The 15984-nt window shown below is 47.0% G+C and overlaps 1 protein-coding gene across 1 annotated transcript; it reads left to right on the top strand.

Moving 5' to 3' along the window:
- The first annotated feature begins 1749 nt into the window (after nucleotides 1-1749).
- Nucleotides 1750-12283, top strand: lig3 (ligase III, DNA, ATP-dependent). The gene is made up of 6 exons (XM_072447006.1): nucleotides 1750-1900; nucleotides 5091-5626; nucleotides 6190-6321; nucleotides 7745-7960; nucleotides 9716-9867; nucleotides 12113-12283. Exons 2-6 carry the CDS (start codon nucleotides 5119-5121, stop codon nucleotides 12281-12283), a joined length of 1179 nt encoding a protein of 392 aa, XP_072303107.1. The 5' UTR covers nucleotides 1750-1900; nucleotides 5091-5118.
- Nucleotides 12284-15984: the final 3701 nt, after the last annotated feature.

Here is a 15984-nt window from a genome sequence, read left to right as displayed (position 1 = left end):
GACCATGGTTCTTACGTGTTTAAACCATTGCTCAACAAAATAAAGGTGTTATTATTGCATGTCAAATCATAACTGTTCAGTATGGATTTTGGCTCTTGTTTACAGTCTGGTTGCTAGGTAACAGTTGTGGAATTACCTCTACTTATGTCATATGTTGAACTCATGTCCAACCAGGAAGTACAATTATAAACTTGGACAAAGAGTCAAAATGTTTAGTTAAATCTGAAATATAATTGTGTTCAACACATTTGAGTTAAATGTGTGTTTAACACATAGACTGTGTTTGATAAAGAATAAAACATTAAATGAATAAAACATTTCACTCTCCATGTTTTGCTTCGTCCCTAAACTGGAAGACCACTTCCGTGCTTTTTACGATCACCGAAATTACCAGGCAAAATACGCCACCGCTTTTCCTCACGGGACCACTCATGGGACCACTCACGGGACATGGGACCACTCACGGGACATGGGACCACTCACGGGACCACTCACGGGACATGGGACCACTCACGGGACCACTCATGGGACCACTCACGGGACATGGGACCACTCACGGGACATGGGACCACTCACGGGACCACTCACGGGACATGGGACCACTCACGGGACATGGGACCACTCACGGGACATGGGACCACTCACGGGACCACTCACGGGACATGGGACCACTCACGGGACCACTCACGGGACCACTCACGGGACCACTCACGGGACATGGGACCACTCACGGGACCACTCACGGGACATGGGACCACTCACGGGACCACTCACGGGACCACTCACGGGACATGGGACCACTCACGGGACCACTCACGGGACCACTCACGGGACATGGGACCACTCACGGGACCACTCACGGGACCACTCACGGGACATGGGACCACTCACGGGACCACTCACGGGACCACTCATGGGACCACTCACGGGACCACTCACGGGACCACTCACGGGACATGGGACCACTCACGGGACCACTAATGGGACCACTCACGGGACCACTCGCGGGACATGGGACCACTCACGGGACCACTCATGGGACCACTAACGGGACCACTCGCGGGACATGGGACCACTCACGGGACCACTCATGGGACCACTCACGGGACATGGGACCACTCACGGGACCACTCACGGGACCACTCACGGGACATGGGACCACTCACGGGACCACTCACGGGACAACTCACGGGACCACTCACGGGACCACTCACGGGACATGGGACCACTCACGGGACCACTCACGGGACCACTCACGGGACCACTCACGGGACATGGGACCACTCACGGGACCACTCACGGGACATGGGACCACTCACGGGACCACTCACGGGACCACTCACGGGACCACTCACGGGACATGGGACCACTCACGGGACCACTCACGGGACCACTCATGGGACCACTCACGGGACATGGGACCACTCACGGGACCACTCATGGGACCACTCACGGGACCACTCACGGGACCACTCACGGGACCACTCACGGGACATGGGACCACTCACGGGACCACTCACGGGACCACTCACGGGACATGGGACCACTCATGGGACCACTTTGACCACTTCACCGCGGCCTTTGACCACTTCACCGCGGCCTTTGACCACTTCACCGCGGCCTTTGACCACTTCACCGCGGCCTTGACCAGACAGGAGCAGAGTGTAATGAGCCCGTCCCGCCAGTGGATGGCGGCAGAGCTTTACTCCTCCTGCACACAGTCTGCTCACGGAACGCAGAAGAAGACACTGTTTACAGACACAATGGACATGCCGTAGCTCCTGCTTTAGCATTAGCTCTGAGTTGGAATAGTCGCTTAAAACGGATAAATATACTTTATTGTGCTTGTATTATTAGAGATTGTTCAGGAACGTTCACCACTGAGGACTCAAGTGAACAAGTGAGTAGTTCTCTTGTTTATGCTGCAGTTAGCTGTTAGCAGTTAGCTGAGGGAAAAGCTGAGCTGAAGAGCTCTACTTCCGCCAAAGACACTGAACAATAGTTAAAGAGATGTATAATGAAAGTATTTATCATCCCGTTATAACCTCGTACAGAAAAACGTTTTAAATTCCAGAATGGAGGCAAAAGTGAAGGGGGCATAATTCATTTTTTTAATGGAGAAACTGGTATAAATCGATGTAGTTTAGTCAAAGTAAAGGTGTAAACACATTTAACGTTGTATTTTACTGCTTTTGGTTATTTACTAGGAGATTATGACACAAGATTTTTAGGTTTTACTGGAGAATGTTTTATGAAAGAATCCACAGAAATGTTGAGCCCACTATTTTTTTTTCATTATTATCTGCAAATCTACTACACAAATTATTATTATCTCAAATGAGCCAAATGCAATTTTGCAGCTCAAGTATTTTTTTCTGGCAAGAGAAGTTTATTTGTACAGCTCAATTTATTCTAAAGGCCATTCAAAGTACTTCCTAGCAAGAAAAAAATGCATTCAAATTACAAAACAGACAAAGACAAAGTCATATACACAGCTAAACTAAAAAGTTTTTAATCTAGTTTTGAACATTTAGAACCTGTCTCACATCTTTAGAGAGACAGATTTTAGCTGCATAAAACTGAAACGCAGATTCCCTGTGTTTAGTCCTGACTCTGGCACCAGCAGGAGGCCGGTCCATGTTTAGTCCTGACTCTGGCACCAGCAGGAGGCCGGTCCATGTTTAGTCCTGACTCTGGCACCAGCAGGAGGCCGGTCCATGTTTAGTCCTGACTCTGGCACCAGCAGGAGGCCAGTCCATGTTTAGTCCTGACTCTGGCACCAGCAGGAGGCCGGTCCATGTTTAGTCCTGACTCTGGCACCAGCAGGAGGCCGCTCCATGTTTAGGTCCTGACTCTGGCACCAGCAGGAGGCCGGTCCATGTTTAGTCCTGACTCTGGTACCAGCAGGAGGCCGGTCCATGTTTAGTCCTGACTCTGGCACCAGCAGGAGGCTGGTCCATGTTTAGTCCTGACTCTGGCACCAGCAGGAGGCTGGTCCATGTTTAGTCCTGACTCTGGCACCAGCAGGAGGCCGGTCCATGTTTAGTCCTGACTCTGGCACCAGCAGGAGGCCGGTCCATGTTTAGTCCTGACTCTGGCACCAGCAGGAGGCCGGTCCATGTTTAGTCCTGACTCTGGCACCAGCAGGAGGCCGGTCCATGTTTAGTCCTGACTCTGGCACCAGCAGGAGGCCGGTCCCTGAGGTCCTCCGAGTCCGAGATGGTTCATATGGCACTAACATGTCTGAGATGTATTTTGGTGCTAGGTCATGGAGAGACTTGTACACAAGCAGAGCTGCTTTAAAGTCTCTTCTCTGAGCCACAGGGGGCAGTGCAGAGACCTGAGAACAGGACTAATGTGATGGTACTTCCTGGTTCTAGTCAGGACCCGAGCAGCAGTGTTCTGGATGAACTGCAGCTGTTTTACAGCTCGTTTGGAGAGACCAGTGAGCGGCCGATACAGTCTAATCTACTGGAGACAAACGCATGGATAAGTCTCTCCAAATCTGGTTTAGACACTATATTTTTGATTTTGGCAATGTTTTTGAGATGGTAAAAAGCTGCTGATGCCGCCGTCACTTTCTCTTTGTTTCTGTGACAAAGACGATGATTTCAGTCTTGTCTGAGTTCAGCTGGAGAAAGTTGTTTTGCCTCCACAAACTGATCTGTTGGATGCAGTGACAGAGTGATAGGATTTGAAAACACTCCGTCCAAATAATTTTGTCCGGGGGCCGACTAGGCGAAAAAACAAGTAGCTTAGACTATTAAAAAGTACTTTTAGTAAATTTGCGCTCGCGCCTTCGATCACACCCCGCCACTTAGGAGCAGCGTATTTTCCAACGCTTTTACAAAATAAAGCAGTGCTTTTAACACCGTGCGCCGTCTGATGTTATGCCGTGCGCCGTAAACAAGCGCCGTAATTTACGGCAGACGGCACTCGGCGTTCCTAATTTACGCCATACGCTGCTCCTAAGTGGCGGAGTGTGATCATATTGGCGTCCCATATTATTGAGCGCTGTGGGCGGCGCGAGCAGAAAGAAAAGTTACACTACGACGCTATCTTTTGGGTAATAAAATGGCCGTCCCTGCACTCGAAAATGCCAGTCCACATTTTAAAATACCCCGTCCAAAATACGGGAAGACAGCCCTCTATCTAAAAGCCTGCAGAGAGAATCCACTGGTCCATATTCACCTGCCGACAGTGAAACATAGATCTGACTCGTCTGCATAATTGTGATAGGACACATTTTCACTGCGTATTAGCTGACCTAACGGCAGCATGTAGAGGTTGAATAGAAGGGGTCCCAGGACTGATCCTTGGGGCACCCCACAGATTAGGGGCATGTGGACTGAGACACAGTTACTAATTTCAACAAAGTACTTCCTGTCTTCCAGATAGGACCTTAACCAGTTTAGGGTGGGGCCAGTGATGCCCACCCAGTCCTGGGTGATGCCTGAATTTGACAATGAGGCATTGTGCTAAGACTACAGGTGAGCCACGCCTTCCCTCACCTCCATGTCCAGTTGTGAGACTATCGCAGGACTGAGCCAATAAGTTTCCGAGCTCTAGGGCTGTCCCGGTTTGACAATCTAAATTTAGGGTATTTTAAAAAGCCGTGGCTGGAGAGCCGCGGCGCGGTCAAATTGCCGCGCAGTTTCAGGGACCGCGGCATTTCCCTTATAGCCCGTTATAGCCTCATGGCTAACCCTAATCTTAACCCTAACCCTAATCTTAACCCTAACCTTAACCCTAACCTTAACCCTAACCTTAACCCTAACCCTAACCTTAACCCTAACCTTAACCCTAACCTTAACCCTAACCCTAACCCTAACCTTAACCCTAACCTTAACCCTAACCTTAACCCTAACCTTAACCCGGCGCGGTCTAAAACGCGGCGCAGTTTCAGGAGCCGCGGCGCGTGGCCGGCACAAAAATAACATGGCAGTTTTGGCCGCTCGCCGCGGCTCTGCAGACACTCCCATTTTAAAAACTCCATCCCTAGCGCAACTTTATTCAATTGATATTTTACAGAAGAATTGTCAACATGGATATTATTATTTTTATTTGATTTTGACTCTCATTTTTTGTAGGTTTCCATTCACCTCTTGGTCTTCCTGGATGCTGAGTAGCAGACTGATTTCACAGACTTTTAGAGCTTTTACTTTTTCCTCTCGTGGCACATTCCTGAGGCGACATTTAGCCTTAAACAAACCACCAGTTTTTTGGTTGTTATTCCTCCAGAGCCACGTTCACCCTCTGCATGTGTTAGCTTCATCTCAGCTTTGGACTAGATTCATCTCACCCCCAAACAGCCTGTCCAGTGTGTCCAGTGTGTCCATCATGTCCGAGCAGAGGTTCATCGTGGAGTACGCCAAGCGGGGCACTGCAGGTTGTAAAAAATGTAAAGATAAAATTGCCAAGGAGGTCGTGCGCATCGGAAAGGTTGTGCCGAACCCTTTCAGCGAGTCGGCGGGCGACATGAAGGAATGGTATCACGTCAAGTGCATTTTTGAGAAACTGGAGAGAGCCAGGGCCACCACCAAGAAGATCGAGGACATCACAGACTTGGAGGGCTGGGAGGAGCTGCAGGACGAGGACAAAGAGGTCATCAATAAACATGTGGCAGGTGAGGGAGGCTGGCATTTCACATCAACCACTAAACTATAGAGATGATGCGGATATCGCCACATTCAGAAGGTTAGCACTGTCAAAATGGTCACTTTTCTCTTGTAAGAGCTCCAAACACAACTCACATGTGAAATGGCAAATCTAAAAGTCAACTCAGTACAACTCTGCTAAATATTTAGTTTGTATCTGGCATCTAAAAAATGAAACTCCAGTGCAGAGTAGAAAAGCAGAGAAACGTCTCACTGCAGCAACGCTCTCATTTATATACAATTATACAGACTATGGAGCACACGTGTCCATTTGTTGAGGAAATGAATTGTAGTGAGGAGAGTTGAAGTGTCCTTTATCTCCCCCTGCCATTACATAACATATATATATATATATATATATATATATTAATTAAATTCCTCAACAAAAGGACTCATGGAACTCACAGAAACATGTGAATAAAAGGGTGTGGTCCAGTTTGAATGGAAGCAGAGCTGCGGTGAGACTGACTGAATGATCATCATTGAAAACATTCTTGTTCTTCAAAGGAATATGTATTATTTTGTTTTTCAGACTTGTTGACTAAAATCAATGCCAGTCCAAAGAAGAAGGTCCAGTCCAAGCTGAACACCAGTGGTAAGCTCACGTCTCCTCCTCCCGCTGACCCGACCACCAACGCCCCACGAAAGTTCTCTGGCTTCACTGGTAAGTTACTCTGTCCTCCTCATCAGCATCAAAGTGCTCCAGAACTCTGGCTATTATGGTGGCCCGAAAGTGCCCCGCCCCGTGGCACGGCCCCGCCCATAATGGAATAAATGTAAAATAATTACGTAGAAGGGGGCGGGCTTCCAGTCTAAACATTTATACAAAAAATCTGAACATTTTCACAACATGTTTTTACAAAAGCAGGAAATATTTAAACAAAACTGAAGCATTTTAATAGAAATGCAAACAACATTTAAACAAAATGTGGACAACATGTTTAAAAAAGGTCCACAGAGTCAGTTCTGGCTGGAATGACTCCCTTTTGTTAAAATGATTCTATGTTTGTTAAAATATTGGATAATGCCAATGTACGCGTGTACATTAGGACTAGATCCAGTCTTAGCGTGTTGATCACACATTTTCCACTTCAAAAATATTTTGTCTGTTTTGTGAATTTGCTTTGATTTGTTGCATTCATTTTTTGACTTGGATGTAGATTTGTTTTGCACTTCTGGGCCACTGTAGTCTAAAGAAATGTCTTGCTTTTGTCTGGTATTGAGTGATCTAAAAGCACGTGACATCGAACAGAACAATGCTGCTGCCATGGCTCTTTACTGTAGCGAGCAGCGGCTGTTGATGTATAATGTTGTCCAGAGTAAGTGGGCGGGGATAAGTGATAGGTGCAAGTGGAAACATTACATGCTGTTTGTTTAATCCCTCATTCGTCCAGGAGTGTTCCATTGTAGAAAAGACGATAGGTGAGTGGGGGACAATAGGAGGCTGATGGCCCATTGAAAGGTCTGATTGTGAACAAAGAGGCTAATTTGATTGTAAACAAAGAGGGTTAGTTTCAAGTGAAACCAATAACACCTTTTATCAGGAGGTCCCGCCTGATGGGCGGGGCCTACCCAGGGCAGGATAAATATCTGAGTTCCCGGTCTTGATTCGCTAATTGAGAATGACTCTTGGATCAGAGTCTAAAAGTATCAGAGTCCAGATGAAACAACTGAATCTTTTTCTACAATTGCATGCCGTTGTTACCCTGGTTTATCTTCACAAAAAGGACTTCACACTCGTGTTTATGTGTCAACACTCCTTTTGCGCAGTGAAAACTTAAAGACGGTGAAAGAAAATATCAACACACAACAAAATAATACAGACACATTTTTTCTATATCACCAGTGGTAGTTAAGTAGTATTTCAGAGTGTCGTCTCTCTGTAAGAAAAGCTTGCTCTGATCAACCTGAACAAAGATATAACACATAATGTTCTGAGTCTTAGGCCTTTGTTCTTTGTTGCTGTGACACATGTTCTGCTCAGCGACACTTCCACACTGTGTTGCAGTTGCAGTTCCACAGTGACATCTGTAGCGAATGATCCATGTCAGTGTAATTCATTATGAATTGTCTTGTGCCCCGTGAAGCAGCCAAAGCGGGCCCCTCGTCCAGCAGCCCGGGGCCCTCTAGCTCCGCCCCCTCGGCTCAGGGCAGTGCTCTGTCAGCTCAGCTGTGTGACCCCACCCACAAGGACTGCCTCCTCCGAGAGTTCCGCAAACTGTGTGCCCTTGTGGCCGAGAACACCAGCTACAACGCCAAGACTCAGATCATCGAGCGGTTTCTCAGGAAGGGCTCAGGAGGAGGTACGGGACGCTGCCACTTCACACCACCACGTGCATGTTATGTGTAACATGCAGAATTTAACAATCAGGGGGAGCTAGAGCTGCACAATATATTGAAGCGTGGAGCGTGCAATAAGAATATCACACAGTTGCGTCTTCATTTGTAATTATTTAATGTATTAATCATTCATTTGTTGCACAGATGGGCTTGTTTTGACTTTTGACCAATCAGACACGTCGCATCATATTATATCAAATTAATGATAAAAACATGTTTTAATACTAATTATAGTGCAAATAAATCAAATATTCAAAAAATATGGCCTATAAGACTAAAAAAAATGTAATTAAAAATCTGATATAAAAGAAGGGAGTGTCTGCAGTGCCGCGGCGCGCGGCCGAAACTGCCATGTTATTTTTGTGCCGGCTCCTGAAACTGCGCCGCTATTTGACCGCGGTTTAGCGCCGTTTTAGACCGCGCCGGGTTAATCGGGACACGCGCTGGAATCGCTCAATTCAACTTGTTTCGACTTGTTCGGCTGGATTATTGAGTGTTTTTCGTTGTGTCGTCGTGATGTGCGCTAGCTTTGAGCTAGCCCCCCCGGCCCCACCGCGCTCCTCGGCCACAGCCGCCGTATGGATCGGCGCCGGTGCGTTTATACAAAGGAGGAACTCATGAAACTGCGGAAAACCATCGTCTTACCCGGAGATCGTCACGTTATCCCGGCGGACATCCTAATTTTTCCCCTCCATCCCTTGTTGGGAAATGGGAGGTTTTGTCTATAGGAGTTTTTGTTTATAAGAGTTCTTCTATTGAGAGTGTTTTTTAAACTTCCTATATTCTGTGATCTGTCCTTTTCCTCTGTATCTACTGCGTTGTATCAATGAAATTTCCCCATGTGTGGACAATAAAGGATTATCTTATCTTATCTTAATTTTTTTTTATCATATTTCCTCGTGGCGTGGATAAATCATTTGTCCTGCCAAGTATCAATCATAAAACGCACCTATCGCTCACCTGCAGCCGCCTCAGGCTTGTCCCCACGTTTCAGCGTGCCTAAGCGCATGGATCTATCATAATATAGTTCCCTCAGTGTACGGGGCAAAATGAAGACGGAGAAAGACGTCTTCATTTTCGTTCGAGCTGACGCAGAAGTGGACAGAAATCTACGGGAGACAAGAGATGCGATGCGCTCCATTGCGCTAATAAACAAACGCACGTGTGTGTTGTATCAGTCCACACGGGGGATTGGCATGTGCACGGGGAGTGCGCATGTGCACTTCCGCCTGCGTTCTCAAATCGCCGAAAAATTGTCCATACCGCCTTTAAGGTTAAGGTTAGGGATAGGGTTAGGGTTAGGGTTAGCCATGACGCTATAAGAGAAGTCCCGCTGTTCCTGAAACTGCGCGGCCATTTGACCGCGGGCCGCGGCTCTGCAGCCACGGCCATAAAATAAATCTATATACATTTGAGTGACAGTAAAATATCGTTGTACTTGACCCCCATATCACAGATTGCTCTCTTTTCCTCTAGGAGCAGCCCTAGAAGGAACTAGTCCCCTCTTTTATTTTTACAAAAATGTTTTTGAAAATTTTGTAAATTTAACCTATGTACATTTAGTTGAAAAAAGCATATTGGTGTTATTATTCACATCAAATCTTCGAATGGAAAAAAGTCCCATAGCTTAAACTGGCAGGGCAGGGCCCTTTACCCCGGATGGTCCTGCATCGTACTGGGCTGAATATAGTGATGTATTGTATCTTGTTTGTGCACAGATAAGTTCCATGGAGACCTGTTCCTGACGGTGAAGCTGCTGCTGCCTGGAGTGGTGAAGAGTGTGTACAACCTCAACGACAAACAGATCGTCAAGCTCTTCTGCCGCATCTTCAGGTGTAACCAGGACGACATGGTGCGTGACCTGGAGCAGGTAAGTGTCGGATGAGCCGGTCCCTCCTACTCTGTCTGATCAGTGAGTGAACTTTCTTTGGAAAAGTACTGTAAAGCATTCTGTCTTGGCTGGCCAAAGGAAAAGTGTAACACCCTTCTCTTATTTTTCTCATAATTTTCACACTGAAATGTTTCTCCAGCAGCAGTTTATGTAGAGATATGGACACATTACAGCTCTTTTCTCCCTCTCACACCAAGTACTGTACAATACATCAGGAAATTCGATTTCACAATCATAGAGAAAATGTTTTTAAGGTCGTTTCGATCATCTAGAGCAGGGGTGTCAAACTCATTTTGGGCCGCGGGCCGAATTTGGACGCTCAGGCTGGGTCGCAGGCCGAACATAACATAAAACATAAAACTATTAAAAATATAAGAAATAAATAGCTTTATGTAGCCTACGGTGTATTGAAGCAATTACTGGATCGATTAAAAAAAATTACAAAATGTTTGTTCTCATAAACTGAAATGTATTTAGAAAAACAAGTGTAATTTCACCAACACTGTGCTTCAGTTTATGTCATCACAACTTCAGTGTTGATCTACAGTTCTACAGAGATAAACATTTGACTTTATAACAAAATAAACTTCTCAAGATCTAAAAAAACTTTTAAATGTTCTAACTAACATTTCCACGTCTGTGTAGTTCTCTGTTCACCTGAACTGACACTAGGGCTGGGTATCAAGGCCAATTTCCTAAATCGATTCGAATTCGATTCATAGCGTCCTGAATCGATTAATCATGATTCGATTCAATTCAATCTGCTCTTAAATAATGAAAATGATGAAAATGGCTCAACTGTGTTACTAATATATATATAGCGTGGTGGGTCGTGCATCATCTAGAGCTGAGAGAAATGTGGCCCTGATGAACTGTTTTCTACACAAAGAAGAATGACAATCTGGCTTTAAGATGATTTGTGGCTCTTGTGTTTGTTGAGTTTATCATCGATCCAGATACAAGTATTTGTATTATTGTAGTATCACTTGTGCAGCAGGGGGCGCTCTAACATACAGACCCTCATCATCTGCACAAGTGGATAATACTGTGTTTTAGGTTATGCCCAATTTAGTTTATGTAAATTGTAAATAACAGTAGTCCAAGGACAGAGCCTTGAGGAACTCCTTTATTTAATTTAAGAAAATTCAGATTGAAAGCATCAGCAGAAACAGCTTGAGCTCTTTTGTGAGATAATCTGCAAACCATTTTATAGAATTTGTATCGAACCCAAAAACATCCAGTGATCCAAGAGAATCCAGTGATCCAAGAGAATCCAGTGATCCAAGAGAATCCAGTGATCCAAGAGAATCCAGTGATCCACCGGATCAAAGGCCTTTGACAGATCAACAGAAACAGCAGCACATTCTTCATGATTATCCAATGCAACAGAAATATCATGTATAACTGTAGCAGCAGCTGTGATAGAGCTATGTCCTGGTCTAAATCCAGACTGTAGATATTTAAAATGGAATATTTTGTTGAGAAAGCACCTGGTTCTTATGAGATTCTCAAGAGTTTTGTCTTAAAGGATAGTTTTGAGATTGGACGGAAATTATTCAAATAATTATTCTGGTCTCCTTTTTGCAAAGGGACAACAAAAGCAGTGAAGAATACTTTCAGTGTGAATTGTGAGTAGGGATTTTTTTTGGACCTGAACCAAAACGTTTTTACAAGTCAAGATCCGGTACCGGTACGCATCCTTAAAAAGACGAGTTAAACTATTTACTATTAGTGGGGCTGATGACAAAAGTAACCTATGTTCGAGGGTGTCGGCTCCAGTGGACTTTTTTTGTATCTATAGACAGAAACATATTTCATACTGTGTATTTCATACTTCATACTGTGTACTTCATACTTGATACTGTGTAAAGGGCTTAAGGGAGAATACTTGATCATCAGCTCTATTCTCATGTATTTGTGAAATAACAACACATGGGGCTGCAGCATCAAAGATATTTCCAGCGTCAGCAAAGTTCTGATTAAACACATCAAAAATATATTTTTTTGTTTTCAAGCTAATTGAATCTTTAATCATTTGATTTGTTAAAGATGGATTAGAATTTTGCGATGAGGATTTAAACCGAAAACATAAGTGGGCTTTCTTCATTACTTCTATTTTATATCTGTTTAATGTTGAAAATGTCCTGTAGTGTTACAATGGCCAGATATAAACGCTCATTCTGTCCTGCTGACTCCTGGTGTCTCTGTGTCCACGCTGGTCCAGGGCGATGTGTCGGAGACCGTCAGGATGTTCTTTGAGGACAGTAAGTCCTTTCCTCCTTCTGCCAAAAGCCTGCTGACCCTCCAGGAAGTGGACGCCTCTCTGACTCGCCTGGCCCAGCTCACCAAGGAGGACGAGCAGCAGAGCGAACTGGAGGACATCGCCAAAAAGTAATGCATCCGGAACGGTGGTGGTGGGGTTACGACTCGTGGTGCTGCTGGTGGTGGGTCGTGCGGCTGGTGGTGCTGCTGGTGGTGCTGGTGGTGCTGCTGGTGGTGGTGGTGTTGGTGGGGTTGTTGGGGTTGCGGGTGGTGGGTTGTGCTAATGGAGGTGGTGGTGCTAATGGAGGTGGGGGTGGTGGGGTTGCGACTGGTGGTGGTGCTGGAGGTGGTGCTGGAGGTGGGGGTGTTGGTGTTGGTGGGGTTACGACTGGTGGTGCTGCTGGAGGTGGTGGTGTTGGTGGGGTTGCGACTGGTGGTGCTGCTGGAGGTGGTGGTGGTGCTGGAGGTGGTGGTGTTGGTGGGGTTGCGACTCGTGGTGGTGCTGCTGGTGGTGGGTCGTGCGGCTGGTGGTGCTGGTGGTAGTGGTGCTGCTGGTGGTGGTGGTGGGGTTGCGGGTGGTGGTGCTGCTGGTGGAGGTGGTGGTGCTGCTGGTGGTGGTGGTGCTGCTGGTGGTGGGGTTGGTGGGGTTGCGGGTGGTGGTGCTGCTGCTGGAGGTGGTGGTGCTGCTGGTGGTGGTGGTGCTGCTGGAGGTGGTGGTGCTGCTGGTGGTGGGGTTGGTGGGGTTGCGGGTGGTGGTGCTGCGGGTGGTGGTGCTGCTGGAGGTGGTGGTGCTGCTGGAGGTGGTGGTGCTGCTGGAGGTGGTGGTGCTGCTGCTGGTGGTGGTGGTGCTGCTGGAGGTGGTGGTGCTGCTGGTGGTGGGGTTGCGGGTGGTGGTGCTGCTGGAGGTGGTGGTGCTGCTGGTGGTGGTGGTGCTGCCGGAGGTGGTGGTGCTGCCGGAGGTGGTGGTGCTGCTGGTGGTGGGGTTGGTGGGGTTGCGGGTGGTGGTGCTGCTGCTGGAGGTGGTGGTGCTGCTGGTGGTGGTGGTGCTGCTGCTGGAGGTGGTGGTGCTGCTGGAGGTGGTGGTGCTGCTGGAGGTGGTGGTGCTGCTGGTGGTGGGGTTGCGGGTGGTGGTGCTGCTGCTGGAGGTGGTGGTGCTGCTGGTGGTGGTGGTGCTGCTGGAGGTGGTGGTGCTGCTGGAGGTGGTGGTGCTGCTGGTGGTGGTGGTGCTGCTGGTGGTGGTGGTGCTGCTGGAGGTGGTGGTGCTGCTGGAGGTGGTGGTGGTGGGGTTGCGGGTGGTGGTGCTGCTGGTGGTGGTGGTGCTGCTGGAGGTGGTGGTGCTGCTGGTGGTGGGGTTGGTGGGGTTGCGGGTGGTGGTGCTGCTGGAGGTGGTGGTGCTGCTGGAGGTGGTGGTGCTGCTGGAGGTGGTGGTGCTGCTGGTGGTGGTGGTGCTGCTGGAGGTGGTGGTGCTGCTGGTGGTGGGGTTGCGGGTGGTGGTGCTGCTGGAGGTGGTGGTGCTGCTGGTGGTGGTGGTGCTGCCGGAGGTGGTGGTGCTGCTGGAGGTGGTGGTGCTGCTGGAGGTGGTGGTGCTGCTGGTGGTGGGGTTGGTGGGGTTGCGGGTGGTGGTATAACATTGAACATGTTTGGATCTGATTTTGATTCTAGGGATTGATTGACAGTGACTTAAGAGCAGTGGTTCTTAACCTTTTTGGCGGTACTGAACCCACCAGTTTCATAAGCGCATTCACCAAACACTTCTAAAGCTACGTACACACCGCAGACGCATAATCGCGCCCGACGCAGAATTTGAGCGCGTGTACATTTGAAAGGTTTACGCTCCGGACGCGCGCTCTCGACGCCCCGGCCACTGTACACAGGCGCGCGTACGGCGCGCTCGAGCTGTCTGCGCACATGCGCAGTAGAGGTGTTGTCCTGTGGCCTTTCATTGTGTAAAATGGCGGATATCGAGAGTGTTATTTTCAAGTTTTTGGTTTTCAAAACCCTCACACGGAGGCGCCGGGCTTATTTCTGTCTCTGTTTTCCACCGTGAATACATCGTACAGCTCCTTTCTCCCACACACGGCCACAATCAGACTTCCGTCTGCCATTGTTGACGAGCAAGGAAAAAGTGGCGCTTCTTGGGGAATTCCACGGGGAATACCGGAAATGCGAGGGGAAATGCGTACGTACGTAACTGGAGCGTCAGCTCTGATTGGCTGCTGCGGCGGCTGCTACACTTCAGCTGCAGAGACCTCAACACATCTGAACGCGTCGCGTAAGCCGCTTTCGTCGCCTCGCCTCGGCCTCATACGCGCGCTCAAAGCGTCGAGAGCGTAAGAAAACGCACCAATCGCGCCGCAAAAACAAAGAAATAGCGCCGCGGATAACGCACTACGTGCTCGACGCGTGTTTACTATAGACTTTGAATGTAAACTGGACGCTTCGGCCGCCGCGGTGTGGAAGCCCCTTTAGGCCGCAGTTATTTTATTACTTGGTTTACGGATTTTTAAATGAAATATATTGCACTGGCAGGCGGAATATAAATATAATTTCAAAAGATGTTTTCTTCCGGGTTTGCCCAAAACGCACCACGGGAGGAGGGGGGGAGAGACGCGGCGCACAGGAGCGTGTAACAGTAGATTTAGCGTGTTTTAGACAGACAGAACTGACGCTTAAGTGTGCGCCCTCCCCCACCCAGTCACGGCAAAACGCGCTGAAGAAAATGTGGTAAACGGGTTTAAAATGTGTATTTGCGATAGAGTTGGGTTAAAAAATCGATTTTCCGATTTTTAATAGATTCGCATATTAATGACCGATTATCGATTCGTACATCCAAAGATCGATTTAAAAAAAAAATATATATATATATATATTATTATTATTATTTTTTTAACGTTTACATTTTATACTTCCTGTTTCAGCACTGGCAGTGTGAGCAGTTTTAAAATAAAAATGCTTTCGGTAGCAACCGCTTTTGGGTGAATTCTTAATTATTTTCAAGCATAATAATAATGCACTGGTTAGTGTCCCAGTAGAATCCACTCTTGCAGATGTCGTCACCTCAATGATGTCCTCCATTTATTGTCCTGAATTATCTTTATTGAAGGTAGATTGACCCTTAACCTTTTCATTAGTCTTCCAGACATCAGTAACTACCAATACTTGTAAGATTTACTGTTTAATATTGATATAATACTAGTTTTAATATGTTGCTTCTCTACACAGTCATGAAGTGAAGGAAACGGTTCGAACACATTTTTCATTTTTAATAACATTAACCCCCGGATCGAATCGAAATCGTGTCGAATCGGAAATTAGATCGAAATCGGATAGAATCGGATGGAATCTGAGAAAATCGGAAAAAATTGATTTTGAAACGTAAAAATCGGAATTGAATCGATTCTTGAAATTTGAATCGAAACCCAGCTCTATTGCGATATAAAGGCACGAAGCAGACAGAGAGATGGGCGCACGCGCTCTCGCCGTGGCCGCGCAGGGACAGACCCGCTCCGTCACAGACTCCCGCAGGAGTTTGGCAAGAAATTGCTTCACGCGCTCTTGTCTTTTGACTTTATACGGCTTTATACAAAGCTATTTTGCTTTGTCGGCGGTACTTTATAAAAAAAATAATAATAATTTATTTAATTTATATTGTATATATCAATCATCTAAGTGCGGCGGATCCGTAAACCATGTAATAAAATAACTAAGGCCTTAATTGGAAAAACAAAATATGATTTCTTACAATTCAAAACATAGGTATATATTTTACTGGTGCACAAAATGAACCGTGCATCAACATCACTGTGTTCAAAGAACAACATTTTCACACAAAAA

Source organism: Eucyclogobius newberryi, unplaced genomic scaffold (genome assembly GCF_026437365.1).
Source record: "Eucyclogobius newberryi isolate DKJ021-1_F unplaced genomic scaffold, fEucNew1.0.hap1 SCAF_15, whole genome shotgun sequence".
In the NCBI taxonomy this organism is placed as follows: Eukaryota; Metazoa; Chordata; class Actinopteri; order Gobiiformes; family Gobiidae; genus Eucyclogobius; species Eucyclogobius newberryi.
This window is presented reverse-complemented; position numbering and strand designations above follow the sequence as displayed.

Bases quoted from the DNA above. Each gene is read 5' to 3' on its own strand.
- lig3 (XM_072447006.1), top strand. From the start codon at position 5,119: ATGCTGAGTAGCAGACTGATTTCACAGACTTTTAGAGCTTTTACTTTT. The intron at 7,961-9,715 runs GTACGGGACGCT...GTTTGTGCACAG, and splicing joins CAGGAAGGGCTCAGGAGGAG to ATAAGTTCCATGGAGACCTG. The intron at 9,868-12,112 runs GTAAGTGTCGGA...ACGCTGGTCCAG, and splicing joins TGGTGCGTGACCTGGAGCAG to GGCGATGTGTCGGAGACCGT.